Genomic DNA, 20,044 nt, shown 5'->3' with positions numbered 1-20,044 from the left:
ACATTTACGTACGTACTACTACTAGGTACATACATTTACGTACACACTACTTTCAACACATACTCATGGCACCATGGGCTGAGGGATGTTGCACAGGGCCATGGCCTCCAGCGGCTCTAGGGCTGGGGAGATCCCTCCTGCCCAGCCGCAGGGGCTCAGTCGGGAGGTCTGTGCTCCAGCCTGAACAACACTGCTGCCACTTACCCATTTGCAGCTTCAAGCAGTAGCGAAAATAAGCTCGTATGTCAGAGAGACACAGACACTGACATGGCCGGACACACAGACAAGGCGCTGCCTGCAACAGCACCTACATACAGGACTTGCATACAATGCAGGCACAGGCAGCCAGGTCGCCGCCTCCTCTTGGGCTGGTGAAGACTGAAGGTCATTAGCAAAAGCACATGCCTCCCCACTCCCTGGATTCACACGCGTATTCGTGGATCCTCCAAAGTACCAGCACAGCCCCTCTTGTCTGCCCAGCACCCCTACCCGCATCCCAGCCCTTCTTACCTCTTATGTTAATCCTCACTTTAGCAACTGCCTATTTTATTGGCAGCTTAAGTGATCTTAACACCATACTACTCTCCACAACTAACTGCAACCTCTTTCTCCCACTATGCAATGCACTGCCTTCAGGAATATGCTGATTTTTATTTTTTTGTGCAGATGTGAAAGAATTTCAGTTTCAACATTGTTTGTGGTGAAAGAGAAACTTTTTGTAGAGCAAAATTCAGGGAGCTCTCAAATCACCCATTCATCAGACTATGCTCTTGGAAGTTGAGAAACCTCCACTGGCAATCAACTTTTCACAGACTAATGCATGGTTCAGCAACTCTTTAAACATCAAACTGATAAACGCTTAGTTCTGTGAAAAAAGGAAAATGATACAGATACCTATATATTCACTGTAATATCAATTTGTGCATAACTTGCCACTTGCAGATCCATCAGTATATATGTTATCCATCCTGCAATAGACGACTTGTTACTTGTTCTCAAAACTGCATTCTGAATATGTTCAACTGCAACCACACTTTCCTTTAAATCTTAACTGGAAATAGACTCTTGCTCCTGAAGATGTTACAACATTATGGAAACGGGGGAAAAAAAAAGTCAAAACCCAGCAATACTGATATTATCCTCAGTAGGTGTAATGAATCAGTAGCTGTAATGAATGTATTGTCTTTTGCAGAAGCTACTAGAGTGGTGGCAAGCAGGTGCTTTGACAAACTTTCATTTTAAAGCTGTTCCCTATAGTAAGGGTTGCATGGAAGAATTTTGAAATCAGGCATGTGAGAAGGAGATGGCCGGGCATTATTGACTTTGGGTAACATTGAACAATCCTAAAATAAGCCTAAGGACAGAAGGTAAAAGCAGAAAATTTCTTCAAGGTCACCTTTCAGAGTTTATCTCAAATTGTTCCTTTGGCAAAGAAAGGTATACGATTTCCTTCTTACAACATACTACAGAAAACCAGCTAAGCTATACAATCCAAAAGCACAGACTTCTTCTGGGGGTCTCCAAGAGGCCAAAACATTGTCAGGAAGCCCGCGTACCCCTGACCTACCTCCAAAGTATTTGCTACCTATTGACCCCCCTCCTAAAGCTGAAACTAGGCCGCAACAAATCTCAGGGCTTACTTACCTGAATGGCATTTATTTGTGAATTCCTTCCCCCTCAAGGGAAGTTGGGGGTAAAAACAAATAAAAATTGACAAAATCCAAACAATATTAAGTATTGACAGAATCCTCACAGGGACAAAAGAAGAGACAACAGGCGCTCTCATCACAAGAGACTCAGGTACAAGACATACAACAATAAAGTCAACTAATATTTTCAGACACTACAGCAGATAGGACCCAATCTTTCGGTAACGATGGATGGTAGGTACAATTTTGGAAAGATTTAAAAAGTAATTTATTTTTGATCCCAGGCTTTAGTTGATGAGTATGATAGGCTTTTGCAGTATTTTTTTCCTCCTGTTATAAAGAAACTTGTGTTTTGCTTTGGCATTTTTTCAGCAGAAGGAAAGACAAAAATAACGGGAGCAGTAACAGTAGTAGACACACCAGCAACAGCAATGGTAGCGTCTGCTCCACTTCCTGGAATGACGAATGAAGAGGCACAAAATATAACATAATTGGCCTCTAAAGACTGTAATGACTAGTTATTAATGCAACTCCATCCCAACGGTATCTTGAATATCTCTCAAACTTTAATGCCAAATCCCCATAACTACAGGAGTACCACTTTCTACATACTACAAGTAAAGTGACTAGCCCACGGTAACACTGGGAAACTACAAAGAACCCAGCTCAACCTAGGAGACCTAGACTCAAGTTTTAACTATCAGACTCTCTTTTCTGTCTTTACCTAAGAGTGGAGCTACAAGGATCCCAGAGATAAATACTTCAAAATGTCAAAAGCCATCACTAACTCACACTTTCTAGACACACACAGTTTCAGTCTGACCTTGAAGTAGGATCCTTGCAGAAGTTATATGGAAGGTGCAGTTGTTTTTATATAAACTGAGTTATAGCTGTTCTGCAGAATAATTGTGAGCTCATAACTGTTCCTCTTAGTCCCTAAATCTCTTGGAAATCTCTTGTACTCACGGAAAACTGAGAAGAAATAGCATGCTCCTCTCAAGTTCTCATCACATTTCCATTTTGGCAAGATATCCAGTCCAGATCTTTGTAAACTCACAAAGCAGGACAGAAAAGCAGCACCTGGCACCCTACTTAAACTTTGCCATCTAAAAATGCAGAATTGTTTTAAATAGGACTATATACTTTGGTTTGTCATAATGTTGTTATTGCATTTATTTTCTGCCTGCAGATATTATTTAAGAAGAGGTTTCATCTCAATGTATGCATAAAATCAAAGGAACGAAGACAGGCAGTATGCTTAATTTAATTACTGTCCCAGTTCTTTCAGTAAATGATGGCTGAGCGTACCAATATGAATAAGGATTTGTAACTAAATGTCACACTATAATTATGAAAGAGCAGGAAATTGAGATACGGACTCTGATTCTAATTGCTCCATGATAACCATACAAATGCATCTCACTCAAAGTATTCTTTCATGACCCTGGAGTTCAGGGCTGTGCTGTTTTGCCCTCCTTGTCTATTTATGAAGTAAAAACCTTTTGGCATCTAAATTATGGCTGTGATGTTCTGTGATGCTGATCATCTAACTGCTCCATTTAACTGAATAGGATTCACAAGTACATAACATTAATAAAATTTCTATCGTCCAGAAAGGAACCTAACTTACACCCACCATTTGAACATATCAGTCCTTCACCCCTCTTCACACCAAAAAAAGCTAAAAATACTAATTTGCTTAGGAAACTGAGTATTTTCCTTGATCCACTGAGAACACACAGCACAGGCCAATTATCTATAATATCTCAGACACGTTTTAATCACATTCTGAGGGAAGCACAGCTAGAAGCTAGTGTTGCATGCCTCCTGCGGCTCATCAACTAGGCTTGTTCACAACTCAACTTTTCAGGTAAAATACACTAAAAGAGTTGTAGGATAAAATTAAATTGGTAGCAGTTCTGGGTTTTGGGTTTTTTCCTCAATTAAAATTGGAATAAGATTACACTATTCATTTACATAAATAACAGAACAGAAACCAGACTCTCAATTCAGTACTCCTTTTCCAGAATAGGGACCAGGGTGCTCCAGGATGCTGGAGGACTAACCTTATATTACCCTATGATTTCTACTTAGTTTCATTCCAATTTAATACTAACTTCTTCTCTAGTCATTATTTCTTCTTCTCCTTACTTTCAGTAACTTAAGCTTCAAGACTCCTAAGAACATGCCTAGCCACAAGCGTGCAATGGTTATTCTTGACTAACACAAATACACTCATTTGATAATGCTACCTATTCTTCCACTGCAAAGCCTGCAAAAATCCCTCTTCTCCACACCCAGTGCTCTTTCAGAAGCTATAGATCATGGTTAGAAGAGTTTAGAAGACAACAAGTTTTATTTCATTTCCCTGGAGACCTGGTTACTCCATTACTGTGTCAGATTTATTAAGCAATGCTTCAGGGGAAAATGTGTATCTTAGTAGACTAGGTCATTCTGAAAATACAAAAATCCCTCTGTTTCTAATAACTTTTCTAGCCATGGAGAAACTAGTTGCATGCGACTCTCCACTCCATACTTCAAAGCCATGCTGGAAGTCAGATGTACACGTGAAATCAGGCTGGCCACAGTTCTGGCTTGTGCTGCTTTCCCTTCACGACAAGAAGTTTCACAGAAGACTAGCAGGCATTTATTCAGTGAGTCTTTTTCCCTTGCAAAATTAAAAACCAACATGAACTTCCCCTTTTAATTGTTATTAGGATATCTATATAGTGGTGTAATTAATGTAGTGAAGTCACACATCAGTTTTTGTTATGTTTATTATTAGTACTGCTTACTTTTTTATCTTATTGTCCAAAATCTGTAGTGACAATGCAAGATGCTACTGAGCTAAACAATCTGTGAACCTCCTTTGTGTCAGCCACAGAGCTCTTTGTTACTTTACTGTCACAATCTTTATTTTGTTCAAAACCGTAAATATAAACTGAAATGTTATTAACCCTTCACAAAACTGAAGGGATGCTGCCCTAGTTTAACCTGATCTGTAATGTATACATCTCTAAAGGTGGCATTTGGGAATGGTGAAGCTTTCAAAAGAGCTCAAGGAGTTGGGTGCCCACTTCCAATTAAAAATCAAAATATGTCATTGTTTTTAAACACAGAAACACAATTTGCTGCCAACGATACATTCATGACTAAAGCAATACATTCAAATTACCTAAGTATCTCTTCTCTGGTTCTAAGCAGTTGTCTGACAAAAATACATAGTTAGGATCCATAGTTAGGTGCCACTGTCTTACAAAATGAGATACCATCTACTCAGACCACAGCAGTGCTAGTGCCAGAGCTTGCTGCCCATGCACACTGCCCTCCATAGAAACCGATGCCAACTCCAGGCTTCTGACGAGAGCCGCGCTTTGGCTGGCTGAGAACTGGCCCCAGAGCCAAAGGCACCCTGCAACCCCCCTGCTTTGCGCACGCTAACAGCTAACGCTTTTGGTTTCAATGCATCCCAGCTGATCCACCGTAGCTGAGGAGCTGCCTTTTGGTGTTTTGCTGCCAAAACAAGCAGTATAATTTATAAATACAGCATATTTTTCTATTCCCTTATTAGATTTAGATGGTGTTTCAAAAGCAAGCAAATTTATTTCTGTTTTACAGTTTGTAACTACCTGTGTTAATGACCCACTACCAGCACTGAATTTTTCTGTACTTTTTCTTTAATGGCATTTGTATTTCTCCCACTCCTGGTCAAAAAAACCCACCAAAACACCAAAGGGGTTTCATCTCAGCTCAGCACTCCTACCCTCCATTAAAAAAAATTAATAAAAATAATTAGTACATTTAATTAATAGACACAGGAGGAGCTCCAAACCTACCACAGAATTTTCACAGAGCTTGTTCATCACATTCAAAATAACTCAGCAACTACCTAATTAATATCACTGGGTCATTACACCAACACTTTAGTCTGGCTGGGTACCAATGGCAATTGATCTGCAGGCTACCCCTATTTAAAAGCAATAGAATAAAAATTCCTGACTTTTACTTTCTAAAAAACAAGTGCACTGCGTTTTTGTTGGTGAGGCTGCTAATACCTAATGTAATTGTTACTAAAAATCATAATCTGATATGACGACTGTAATTTGACATTTAAATAAGTACGTTCAAGTTGTGCATCCACCTCAGAAACCAAAACACTATTTCTACCTTGCCCTCGGAAGTTTGCAAAACCCATACAGTAATCTGTCAAATTAATAAGGTTTTTTTAATTAAAAAAACAAATATTTGTGTTGTGATAGAGTACTCTAGCCCAACACACTATGTTTTGGATCTGACTAACGTGCACTAAATAAAAACTACCTAATACAAACACATGACAAAGGTTAGAGCCCACAGTTTCCAACCATTTCACTAAGATGTGCCTCTCCCTGCTCATTACTCACAGTGCTAAGCAGACACCATACCACAGCATTACATTTTAAACATAAAGAGCAACTATTTAATAACTATTTTTCTATTTTTTATTAGGTATACATGAGCAAGTGTTACATCATAAGCGTGATACTACTACATCAGAACTTCACATGCTCATTCCTATCAGTTATATTAACACAAGGCTACACAAAGAACAGGCCCTTCTTTCTCAACATCCACTACTAGAAGAAAATATATATAGGGCACATTAGAGCCATTGCCACCATGTCAAAAGTAATTTTGTCAAGTCACATATACTCTTTTTCATTCATAAACCTTGAGCAAGTACCAAAGCATCTATTACCACATACATAGAATTAAGGACACACTTAAAAAGCTTCTAACAGAGACAATCTTAAGTTAGGTTTGAACAAAACATGTCCTATCTCTGAAAGTATTGGGGTTTTTTAAAGAGTTGAACAATATTTAGATGGATTATAAAGGATCCTTTCATATTTCCACTTTTAATTCATTTTTTCCAGCAAATAAGACAAATAATTTCATTTCTGAAATACCCTGGGTGAAATAACTATGCTTTATATGTTTGTTGGATCACTCCTTTACAGATGAGGCTGAGGCCTTAAATCCAAAATGGCTAAAGCTCCAGCTGAAGACAAATCTCTTCTAAAAATTATAGCGAGCTACATTATTCAAAACTATTCAGCAAGCATTCAAGCAACAACATGATGGATGCGGCAGGCCAGTCTGAGTACACAGCTAATCAATATCGCACTCATGAACAGTCACTGCATGGTGTGGAGCCTGATGTGGAGATGACACACGCATGTGCTTAATATTCGGTACCACGAGCAGTCCCCCCGACTTCAGCCAGACCACTTGCTACAAATCCCAGCTACACACATACGTCTTTGTAGAAAGATGCAGGGGCACTGGTTTTATGACACCTATGGCAAATACTTAAGAAATTACAAAAGACCTTGGATAGCTATGCCTTTGTGAACTTTTAGAAAAGGCTACTATTTACTACAGTCATGATTTAATGACAACACTAACCATACAAAACCAAATATTTGGTTTTTCAATAGGCTATGGCACAACAAAAGTACACAACTCACCCACATTAATGTGCGTTACTTGAATAAATTCCCCGCTGCTCGTATCACTGAATATAAAGGTCTTCCTTATACATTTAAGTAATCAATACTTGGAATCAAATAAGTCATGTTTCACCAGGGAAAAGGAAAATGAATGAGGTTAAATTAATGCTGTCACTTTCTATAAACTGGCAATGGTTTCCCGCTACAGAAACGACTTAACTTCATTATTTTACAACAGGAAATCAACACTGTAGCATATTTTAAAAGTCTAATTTACTTAGAGTAATAAAAAGGCACCCTTAAGCCTCATCATGTATGTCATATTATGCTTAGTTTTAAACATTCCAGCTTAAGAACAGTATGCAAAAATCTCAGCAAATCAAGTTGATTAATATTTTGCATTTGTATGCAGTAGTGCTCTCCACTCACCAAGTACTATATAAATATTATTTTATTAAATTTCAAAGCAATTGTCTTAGGTGGGATAATAAAATGTCTCTGTCTTACATTCTTTATCTCAGCAATACAGCCTTTAAAACAGAAGCAAAAGTAGTAAATTAATGCAGTAAACTCACTTATGGAGAGAAGGTCAGAAATGAGGGAATTACAGACTTCTAAAACCGTGCTAAGAATAGCAGGGCACAGAAATCTACATTCAAAGTAGAAGCATCTACATGAGGTTTGCAAGTATCTCTTTATCTTCAATTGTAAGGTCAAAGAAAATTTTTTAATTTTCTAGTACCCATAAGGGTTCATAGTGCCTTTTTGCAGGAACCCCATTTCATAAGGATGCTGCTGGAGGGCAACTGGCTCATTAGGGAAAAGCTGAGAGGACAGAACAAGAACACAAGTAAAAAACGAGTTGGAGTAATAAATAAATAAATAAAAAATCACAAACAATGAAAGAGGTAACAGATCTTTGTCTCTTTCTCCTTTCTAGCTCTGTATTTTAATTAATACAGCGTTCCACTTTCTGGAACAATGTCTCCTTGCCTGCCAGTTGGCTCCTAGATCCTCTTTTAAGACTCAGTCCTTAATATCCATTTCTCCCAGAAATCCTTCCAATAGTATCTTATTTTCTATTCGTAAATGGTCACTAAAATTATGGTAGATCAATATAATACAATTATTTTGTTAAATTATTATTATATTGTCAACTTCAGTAGAAAGTCAAAAAGACATCCTCACCCTAGCAAATACTATTCTTTTCAACTACAGCAGCTAAAAGCAGAAGCTATTGTAAATCAGGCCTTAACTAACAAGAGTCTCTAAAAATCTAGAGCTCCTAATGGCAGTTAAGAGACTTTCTCAATTCGCCATTAACCAACCCATCAACTGTATTTATTAACTGTGGCACTACCCTTCAGAATTGCTATGTTTCAATGATACAGCTTGCTGCATACAGCGTCCTGACCAAGGAATAGTTTGTGATATTCAAGTCAAAGATGTGATGTTAGCCCTTGTATTTGCGTAATTTGTCATTTTAGAGATTTTCATAGGCTCTTAAAGAACAGGAACTTGCCTGATTTATTAGTTATCCCTCCATAACAACCAAAGAAAGAACTGAATTATTTTCCAATTACACCTCTTCATATTTCAATGTATTTGTTAAAATACTGAATGGAGCTTCTCTTGGAACATTTCCCCCTATAGTAATTCCCCACAGAATTCCTTATAAAGAGCCAAAGTGGGGCACAAGTGAATTGTAATATGGCTCTAGGACTGATGGCCGTAACCAAATAAATGCTATAATCAGCACCAGTATGTTGAACATCAACAGGATTTTTATTGCACTACAAATAGTCACAGTAGTGTTGATAACTTTTACTTCCAGAAGAGAATAATTTTAAGGTTTCCGTGCAAAAAGCAGCATTTTGTGTCTTATTTTTATACTCATAAACACCTTCGTTTTGATAACAGATCTAGAAGCACATGCATTAACTCCCAGTTGACTTCAGTACAATCCACGTGTGAATGTCAGATATATAGATCCCTTTCAAGTATTACAGAAACGTAAGGAACTTGTTAGGAAGGTAAACAAATATTGCTACAAAACTGCTTAAATATGTAAAGCTGACATAACAGAGGGCTGAATCCTATATATGATGGACCGCATGTACCAACAGGGAAGAGGAGATTGACAAATCTGTACATCTGGGATTGTCTTGAATGATTTTTGGTGAAGCAAGCCATAGGTAAACTATCAAGCCCATTGTCTTAAAAGAAGCCTTTACAAAGAATCTAACAAACCGGCTACTAGCAAATACTATGGAAAATCATCTACTCTTGTTTTCAGGCTGGTCACATACTGAAAGAACTAAATAGCCCCTTGGTTTTATTCAAATTCAATTAGAGTAACAAATTCTACCATAACAGTACTGGCTCATCCTCAGTGTGTAATCTGTTATCTTCTTGTTTATGAAGGGAGCAAGATTAAAGATCTTTTAAAAAACATATATTGCTTCCCAGTTATCTGCAATAGCTTATATGTGCATGCCTAGAAATATGATCACTTCCAATCTGATAAGCTTACAAAAAAGTTTAAAGCTCTGCATTAAACTAGTTGTACATCTTGAATGGGATCACTTGATCACTTCTGTATTCCGGTGCTTATAAAAACAATTGCATCAATAATATTTAATAATGTATCTTAATTGAAGTAGTTTAGAAGAATTCTATTTAGGTATGAACGGAGAGGCCTATTGGAGAAAACAAACAAGCCCAAAAGTGAAAACAGAGAATGGATTGATTTGGAATTACTATTAAGAATTTTGGTCGAAAAGTCTTAGAGCCTGGAACTGGGCCACAGTTTAATATAGCAATCAGAAAAGCAATTTGCCATAAATGTTTAGATGTCAGTATCTAACTCTAGGGTTTTATGTACTTCAGTGGTATGTAAATGCTAAAGGACTCTGAAAATCAAGCCTCCTATCTCAATATCTTAACATGAAGTAAGAAGACGACTTACAAACAACCACATCTAACCTTTTTGTGCAGATCCTAACTCGGTATAAAGACATCAGCTTTATTTGGTGAAATTGTCAACTTATACTGTGGCGCTGTCCTTCCAACTCTTTCTTCCAGCTGAATGACTCAAAAACAACAGTGAGAACTACACAAATCCTAATTTTCTTGCAGCTAGACCTACCACCAAACAAATAAATCAGAGAGCAAATATTAATAAGATAAACACCTCTGTGTTTAAAGACGATGTGTATACTGCAACGTGTGTGTCTACATTACTGCTCAGAATAGAAATGGTCACCATTCTCCAAAGGGCAATGTAGATCTTTCTGTTTTAAAAGCATCTCATTTGCTCCAGATAATGAGCCAAGAGTAGAAAGATTATGTGTCATATCACATCTCCATCTTAATTACTTTTCTATCAAGTATAATGTCATTTAGGCATTATGATCTTAGCTGTTCCAGAAGCTGCTACAGATCTTTATAATAATATACTGGACATAACTTTTCCATCACTGTTAATTCAGTGCTTTATAAATACAAAAAAAAGGAGGAAAACATAGGTGAGGCCAAGTGCAACATGTTAAGAGAAGTTTATTTATGGAAAATGGTTCTGCCAGTTAATTTGTTTCCAACAGGTCCTGGGAATGAACAAGTCTAAACACTATGATTTCTTATAAAATGTAATGTTTGTTTTTGAAGCTTTTTGACCCACGTTTCTTAACCCATGAGTTGACTTTCCGTAACCAGTTGATAGCATTATTCAGTACTGGTTAGAAAGGGCCTTTTCTGTGCAGTTAATTTGTTGCATCCTAGCTCCTAATTTAAGAAACTATGATCATGCACATATTGCTGCTACAACCCTCCATACTCTCTGGCTACTTTGCTTTCTACCAAATAAAACAGAACAGATGTTTTATCCTATAAGTAGATATGCAAAGAGGTTTAAAAAGCACAATACAATGGTTACATAGAATTATCACAAAGATAATTCAGATATATTCACAGAATTATCATACACAGAACATTTGAACCAGGAGGCGTAATTCAAGCAGTTTATCTGTAACCATTGCTAAATTTGCATCAAAGGAGGGACCAGAACTGAAGATGGCGCACACCGTCAGGCACATGTCTAATAAACCCCACTTCCACATGAGTCTACATGAATGTGCACTATAGGTACCTACATGGGTGGATGGAGAAAGAGCAGCCAGAAAACAGCAGGTAAAAGAGAGGGTGAGAATTACTCCTACTTAAAAGCATGTCACCACCATAACAGAGTATCACAACAGAGCGCAAACTCAGAGATCTATCTGTGATCAAGTACAAATCTCATGTACGTTTTAAGTCTCTCCGAACCCTGTGTTAGTCTCCGAACCCTGAGTTAGCAGGACTTTTCCTGTTCAGGGACTAGGCCCTACACTGTCCCCCATCACAGCCAAAGGAAATGCAGTATACCCCACTGCAGGTGCCACGACTTACAAAGACCTTGTATAATCCTATTATAAAATTGTTCTGAACACACCGCGAGTTGACTTTGGTTATTGCTATTAATCAAGGCAGTGCAACAGCACCTTAACCAACCATGAGAGAGAGGATCAAGTTCCACTCATGTCTCAAGTCAAACCTTCTTTATTTAAAGCATATTATTCTGGCACACACAAAATGGGATCACAATTATATCAGCAATGGTCTTTTTGGTAACTGCCTGGGGTAGGCAGCAGTCATTTTAAGTATCTAGAAAATGAGATGGGTCTGCCCTGGGTGGTGGAATTCTTCTGTAGCTGTAAAAATCACTTCCATTTCATAACTGACCTTATGAAGTCCAAATGCAGTGTAAAGAGTATATTTCTGCTAAATGGCAAACGCATTTAGAAATAACACTACAAAATGCGTACTGCTCTTCCCCTTCAAGAAAATGACTTTTTTATTTCCAAGTAATTGTACTGAATACATTTACTTTATATTTCTAGAATAACAATACCTCGCTGAAGATATTCAGTATTTATCTGACTTACCAGAATGATGGTGATGTTGTTCTTCTAGGAACTCCAAGTCAAGCATTAGGTCATCTTCATCCAACTCACAGGAACCCAAGTTATTCAAAACATCCTAATACATATTAAAAAAAAAAAAAAAGGCATTTAGACAAATGTGTTAACCAAACTGTTCTGCACAAAATAATGAGCAATCAGATCTGGAAAATACATTTAAGCAGGAGCTACAGAAAATTTTTCTGCTAACATTGGACCAGTGAGAAATTGTATGAAACAACTGTCCAAGTAGAAATGTATTTGTCACCATTCTGTTTTTACAGGATCTCGAATATTTAACAAAAAACCCAGAAGTACAAGTAATACCACCTACGTAACTGGGTTTTTTGTACTGTTCAATGATGGTTTTGTGTCTTTCCAAGTTTAATCATAACTTTTTATGAAGCACAAAAATGTTATTTTTAGCACAACATAAAAGTATCAGTATTTGTTTTTCATCAAATTTTGGAATTCTAAGCACTGCCTGCCCTTACCAATATACTCTGAGGAGAGATTTACTGTTCTATTTATCCAAGGGATAAAGAGACACAAATTTAGGATAAACAGGAAATTCAGGCATGAATTATCAACTCATGAATTTTTAAGTATTAAGGTGGGTGGTAAAGGCTTACACAGACAGAGAAGAAAGCCTGACTGTGAAGTGTAGTTGCTTAGGTCCCCATTCCCTTTTTGTGATTCATTTTGTTTGCCAAGTTTTAACCACAGACAGATAAGGCAGGTTTATACAATGCAACCTCTGGAAAGTCGGGGGGGGGGGGGGGGGCGTGGGCAGAGCTACAGTCAAAAGAGAGCAAAAGAGTAGCTTTTCATACTATGTTTTTCCCTACAGGATCAGCTTCTCGGAGGATAAAATGACTAGTTATGTCTCAGGTAGACATCTTTCCTCTGTAAACTCTGAGTACAGCAACATCGCTATTTAGGTTTCATTTGGGGTCATGAAATGGCATTCAGCTCAGGCTTTGCAAAGCTCTGCCTGGACAACCAGTGCCTGCGGCCAGACACAGGAACGACAATCAGTCTCAGAAGCGATGCACCACTGACGGGGGCCAGAGCCACACGCAGGGAGCCATGGCTGAAAAAAACCTCTCTTCTCTGCCATCCAGGGAGAAACAGCAGCAGGGAGAAGGCAAGCCAAACCAGGACAGTCCACTTCTTTCTTGTTCCCCATTCCGACACTCAACTTTGGCAAATGAGGCAAATTTTGCCTCATTTTCCATGGGCAACTTTGGAAAATTAGGTGATGAGGCAACTGTTTTCTCTAGCCCCTACCAAACTAAAGTTGCTATACTCAATGTATTAAAGGAGATACTCATTCTCTGTTTTTTTCCCATGTATTTTATTCTATGGTCATTTCTTTTGACCCGATAATATCATTATTTTCTCCACAGTCACCAACCTCTAATCAAAGATAATTCATGCATTCTCCAGCTGGCATTTTGTTTGCAAATGTACAAGTGATATTGCAACAGGCTTAATTCTTCACTCCATTCACAGGCAAAGAGAGTCAGTAGATCCTGCATGAGATGCTGGCACCCCATACATCTCACATGCTCCCAACACAAATGTAACCCAGAGAAGAGGGGAATCCAGTGTGAAAGAGGCCAGGTGATCATCCCAAAGTATCAAGCTGTCTGTGAGATCTCTGTATAGCAATCTGCTGTACAGAAAGCAGAGAAATATAACAGTAGTATACATTAAACTAGCAAAAGCCCTCCCTGACTTCAGTTCCAACCATATTTTTTTATGTTCCTTCAAATTCTTTGAAGTATTTTCCCCCATAATAGATGCCACTATTCACACTCGTAACTTACACTTATTCAACCCTTTTGAGCAATTAGTTCTTCAAATTGTTTTCTACTCTTTCACAAACACCACGCAGGCAACACAAGGACTTTTTCTTGCATTCTTTCCCTGACTTACCATCAGCACAAGAAAACCTCTTCTGAGATACAGAACCCACTGCTAATGTTGTTGCTATATTTACAGATGCCAAGCACAGAAACTGGCAATTGTCAAGTGCAGAGACCTTTTTATTAATGTAAGAAAAGCATTTTGGTGCCAAAGTCCAGAAGAACAATCCCTGCAATTTTTAAGCAACAGCTAAAAGTTTTTCATGCCAGCAGAGGCAAAAAGGAAAAAGGCTGAAGTACACAGGTTTGTTCTTTACCTTAAAATTATCATCTATATTACAGCTGACCAACTGAACCCATATTGATATTAATGCTAAGCATCCTTTGACGAGCCATACCAGTAGTAACAAGCATGATTTCATGCTAATTGAGCATGTCCTACATCTTGTGCAGTAACTTATGTAACTTACAGTCTGAAATCTTGGGAGATTGCCTGTGAAAATGTAGTGATTCACAGCCTTCGTCAAAAAACAAATTCTATTTGATTTGGAAAAAACAAACACACACAAACGGAACTACAGTTTTCTAAATTGAAGAAACTCCACCAGGTAAGATGGACCAAAAGGAAGAAGTTTGTATACAACTCTCCCCCTGCATAATATTGCCTTTCAGGAAGGTCTTTGCTTCCAATAACCTTCAGAGTGCAGGCAAACCGTGCTCCATCTATCCTCTCTGTCCTGCGAGGCTGATGTTCACCCTGCTCCTCACAGCAACATCTCTGCTTGTCCACCTGAGCCGAGTGCTCCCAGCTGCCTTCCGAACGCACCTGCAACCCCCTTGCCTTCCCTTTCCTACAGCGTCTTTGAGTGCACCAACAACAGTAGACAAGCTAAAGTGACAAAGAAAAGCTCCCCCATGTTTAATCTTCCCTCCTCCAGGGAAACAGTCTCCTCCTTTCCCCAGGAGTTCACTTGTTCTTTATAAAGGGACAAATCACAGAACTGGGAATAAACAAATTAAAGCAGCTACTGTCCATCATGGCAAGGATGAGGGCTTGGCAGAGCGTGCTGCTCTACCTGCCAGGGGTGTCAATTACGTCAGTCCACCTGCTTCCCTCCTCTCATCACCCACCTCTGCAGGTGGAGTCCTTCCACAGATACAAAACAGAAACAGACTCATGAATGCATAAAAGCACACCCAAGCAGAGAGCATTAGTTAGGTTCCCAGGGCTGTCCTAACTGAGTAATATTTTCTGAAAACATATAATTAGAAAAATATAATAAGAGAAAAGCGTTCCTAGAATGACCTGCCTAATGCCGCAGAACAGCTCAGCAGTACCACTGCGAGTGCACACCAACGTCCTCCACCCCTGTGACTCCTTGCCAGGATCCATTACTTCTTTGTTGCTATGACAATTAGTAACAATTGTAATTTCTTTTTAGGTTTAATATCTCTTGACCCTTTCCCTGTTCCCCCCCTCACCACTGCTGCTGCATTCTTTGAAGAACACCACAATTAAATTTAAAAAAAAAAGAAAAGATAGAGAGATCAAGCCCTAAAGTGCATTCAAAGTGAATAGTTTCAAGGCTTTGCTACATAAAGAAAAAGAAATGAATGCTTCCATCAAGGTCCCAAGGAAACATTTGTGGTCTATTTACGGTGGCATACCTTTTATTTATTCCAGGAGGCAAACCATTTAGTTAAGGCAGAAGCTCTGCAGCAAAAGCCTCTTTATTGACTCTGTAATAGCCCCTTAGAAGCCTTAAGACATATTTCCTACTTCTGGCATCTGCTTGACTTCTACCACCATTTTGCCTTTATAACGGACCTGAAATTAACAAAATGGTGCTTTTTTCTTCCAATTGATCTAGAAATTGATCATAATCTGTGAGAAGAACATGTGAACAGACTTATCTAGTCAATCATTTGCCCACGTCTCTCAGGTTCTGGTCAAGCCAGGCTGCAGCGCCAGTTTACCTACCACTCTTTCCACTTTTGACTTGGTGAACTACCACCGTCATTTAAACAAGTTTCTATTTAAACAAGAGTTTAACAGTGATATTTTAAATGTTACTAATTCAGAATAAAAAGCAGTAACTTGTACAACAGTTCAGGCTGCTTTTGATAACTGATAAAGGCTGTAGCAGAACAGGATGCTAATCCAAGAATACTTCATGGCATCACTAACTTTTCAGTAACAATTTTCATATTTAAAATCCTTTCAGCAACAAGAAGTATAAACTGCTGGTTTTCATCCAACAGCTAGGTATCTTACTCAAAGCTCATTGAACTCAATGGTACTCAATTTAGTTGTGACTGGGCCCAGATATTCTTAACATTCTTAAGAAATATGACCTAAGAATCATTTTATTATCGAAAGATACGCAGTGATTTGCATGGATATAGTTCAGAAACATTACAGGGATAGAGACAATAGATATACAGTTCCTCCCAGCCAGACAGCGTACATCTGGATAGTAAGTTTTCTCAGGGTTAATGAAGGGGCCTTCCTTCCTACCTTAGTTCCCTCTCTACCTCCGTCTTTCTCTCTTCCCAGCTTCCCTTCTTATAATCACTGAAAGGAAATCTAATGCATAATACATGAATTTTCAGTCCTTATCCAGAATAGTCAAGTATTTCATTATTTTTAGACCTGTTCCAGCTCAGAGTCTACAACACTTAAAATGAGTTTGAAAGCTGGAATAAATAAAAACAGCTTTAGTAGTAAATACATATAAAGTGCCCAATGTAACAGGTCTCAAATCTACTATTAGGCTAAATCAAACAACAAAAAGCAAATAACATTTCTTTATGAAGCCCCCTTTACTATGCAGGGTTTTTTTAATTATTACTCCAAATAACCAATTTACACATATAAATACCTAGTGAAATTACTGCTTATGGAATTATATTATACTCCTCTAAAAATTGACTACTCTGGTATTCAAAAATGACAATAAAACATACATACGAATATAAAAACACACTAAAGCATATTATTTTGTTAAGCAATGCAATTCAATTCCAAAATGGACCTAGCAAAATCATATCAATTGCATAATATATATAAACAAGGCAGGGTAAATCCATGCAGAACAGAATATTTACAACTAATATGCAAAACCAAGATGAATAATTGGGTTTAGGTGACAAATCTGCCCATTTGAACAGCCAGCAATCAATGGCACCAATCAAAAGATTCATTTCTTGATGTTTTCACACATTTTTATTAGAGACTTCTTGCTCCCATACTATTGAAATAATAAAGTAGCAGCAAGGTCCTAAAGGCAGCAGACACAGGTTCTCTGTCATTACCAGCATCTTTGGAGAGTTGTAGACATTATTTTGTAATTTTATTCTAATTAACATGCAGTGTCCCTAGTCAATATGATGTTCAATGGCTTCTGTTTCTTTTTCATTTTCTGTGTTGGTATCTTGAGGGAGACTCGGCCCTGACAAATTTTGTTTTTCCAAGCAAGGGGATGCAGATTCTTTTTCTGACCAGCGCTTTTGTGTATCCACACACAGATTGTCACAGGGGGCTGGCATTTTCCAGTGTTTTTCAGGATTCTTTTACACAGGTGACTGAGATTTCCATTTCATTACAGTATAGTGATACTGCAACAGAATCTTGACTATTGCTTGGAGATTGTTCAAGACCTTTGAGAACTTGAGGTCCAGTAAGCAACTTAATGAAGCTACAAGACTGAAACACTGACATGTTTGCAATTACTCAGTTCATAAACATTTCTGTCAGGCACATATATGGCCGAAGATAGTATTCACAGAAGTCATTGAAAGTTAACTCAGGTTATACGTACACTGATATAACTTTACAATCATGAACCTGAACATATTGACTACATTTTAATCTTTAATGTATCTTTTGATCAAGCTTTGCACCTGTGCTCAGCAAACACACTATTTTTCCTAGAAAGCGTTTTGTCACTGCACTTCCCCTAGTGCGTACCTATGCAAAATACTTGCCGCCGCCAGAATTCAAACCAAGCGGACGAGCTTTGGTCACGGGCATCCCTCTTTGAAATGCCATTCTTCATCATTAGCTAAATTGTATACAGATGCATTTCTCCTCAAGAATCTGTAATCCCACTTCACTGCCACTTTAGACTACATCAGGAAAGCCCTAAAATCCAGGGGAATCATTTTTTGAAGCTTTTTTCCCTTGACATAATAGCCCAGATCTCATTTGCATAAGTGATTATGTGGGGATCATTGGATTTTCAAAGATATTTTTAGAACTACAAGAACAAAATTTTAAAAACTCACTTTTCAAAAAATTGCTTTGGGTTCTGTTTTGTTTTCCTTTCTCCCCATATGGGCCTCTACACATCTTTCTGATCATCCTCCTCTGGGTTATTGTTCTTAACTGTTTTCTGAATATAGATTTTCATATCGTATTGGGGTTGTTTTTCAAAACATTAGGATTTAGTGTTCATGCCTCCCCATTGAAATGATGCACTAAATGTGGTTTCTAAAAATCCTCTCAGAGAAAAACAGCTATGTTAGTATTTAATTATGTTAGTATTTAATATTATAGATTCCTTTTTTTCTTCACCGTAGGAATTTATGTGGGGTGCTATTTGAGATCAATGCTTTTGCAGAAGCATGTAGAAAACACACTCTAGGGAGAATAATTTGATTCTTTTGTAAAGACATATGTATGACAATTCACCTGTATCTGCTCAGGGTCACCGCATATCTGATGCTGGAAAAGATCAGAATTAAATACTTACTTCAAGTCTGAAATGATTTCTAGAGATTGCCAAAAGATAGTACTTCATCAAAATTATATTCAGCAAAGAAACATGGCATACAATCAGCATAAGAATGAAAACTGACATATACTCAAGGAAAAAGAAAGACCTTGAGCTATTTAAAGTAATGTTAACTCCTAGAACCGTACCTGAATAATTCATGGCCATAATGAAGTATTTCCCCTTCTGCACTCTCCCACACACTTCAAAGGGAAAATGAAAGGACACAAAACCCAGCAAACAGAAAAACCTTTAAAAACACAGAATCCCTGCCAACAGCCTAAAAATCTCTGTATCAAATGTAAAGCTTATGGATGCCTTTCAAATACCAAGAGCAGCTTAAAAGTATTCTTTTTTCCTGAATAGCACCACCCAAAAAGCATGTTATTCCCTACTCGAATAAACTAGAGACTTTAGAAAGGAAAAAATAAATCTTGTAACATTTGGTAAGAACATTTTCTGTAGCTAAAGTGTGGAAATCCATTTATATTATAAATTAACATGCCCTTAAGACCCAAAGACAGAAAATTATCAGTGGAGGGAACTGTCTAACAATAGAGCTCAGATCCATCATACTATTCTTCAAAATATTTTTGCACGCATGCTTTTGGCTGTGTAAGGGAAGCACAGTATTTTCAGTCCTATTCTTGTTTCTACCCTTTCGATTCTCTCTGTGCATTAAATCAATGTCTGCAATGATGCTCCTTTTGCCTGAGTGATTATAACTAATGGACTCTCCTAACAGGTCTCAGTTTGCACACTCACAACAGGGTTCATTCTACCACAATATGGTTGGTTTGCTGAAGCCGAAAGTGTAATACAATGCAAAGCCCAAGCACCGCTGGCAGCAGGAACAGGAGCTGACCGTGCTCCTGTCCGGCCACAATGTTAGTCAGGATCAGATGACAGGGAGAAGTGGCACCTACTGTCAGAAGTGCACAGGCAAAGGCATTCGAGCAAATAACTTGTCAATGTACAGCACCAATGTTCACTCCCCCCTTGTTAATCAGCTCTCCTGTCATTAGGACAGCACTGTCGTGGTTTAACCCCAGTCGGCAACTAAGCACCCTATAACCTGGCCCAAAGGGATGAGGGGTGGAGATTGTAATGGATATACCTTTAAATTGTTGTAACCCATGATTTGAGTTGCATGTTGTGGGAATTACTATAGCTGGAACCACCTGAACCAATGGAGGACAAGCCTTACAAGAAGCAGTGCAAGTGCAGCAGTGACCCAAACTGAGCTGGCTCTGGTGCCCT

At 38.2% G+C, this 20,044-nt stretch overlaps 1 protein-coding gene across 2 annotated transcripts in view; it reads right to left on the bottom strand.

The window, feature by feature from the left end:
* Positions 1–20,044, bottom strand: part of CCSER1 (coiled-coil serine rich protein 1) — a 728,765-nt gene that overhangs the window by 576,306 nt on the left and 132,415 nt on the right. For both annotated transcript variants that reach the window (XM_072861769.1, XM_072861770.1), the window contains exon 4: positions 12,124–12,217. In XM_072861769.1, coding sequence (XP_072717870.1) covers positions 12,124–12,217 — 94 coding nt within the window. The remainder of the gene's footprint in view (positions 1–12,123; positions 12,218–20,044) is intronic.

This window comes from Ciconia boyciana, chromosome 5 (assembly GCF_034638445.1).
Source record: "Ciconia boyciana chromosome 5, ASM3463844v1, whole genome shotgun sequence".
In the NCBI taxonomy this organism is placed as follows: Eukaryota; Metazoa; Chordata; class Aves; order Ciconiiformes; family Ciconiidae; genus Ciconia; species Ciconia boyciana.
This window is presented reverse-complemented; position numbering and strand designations above follow the sequence as displayed.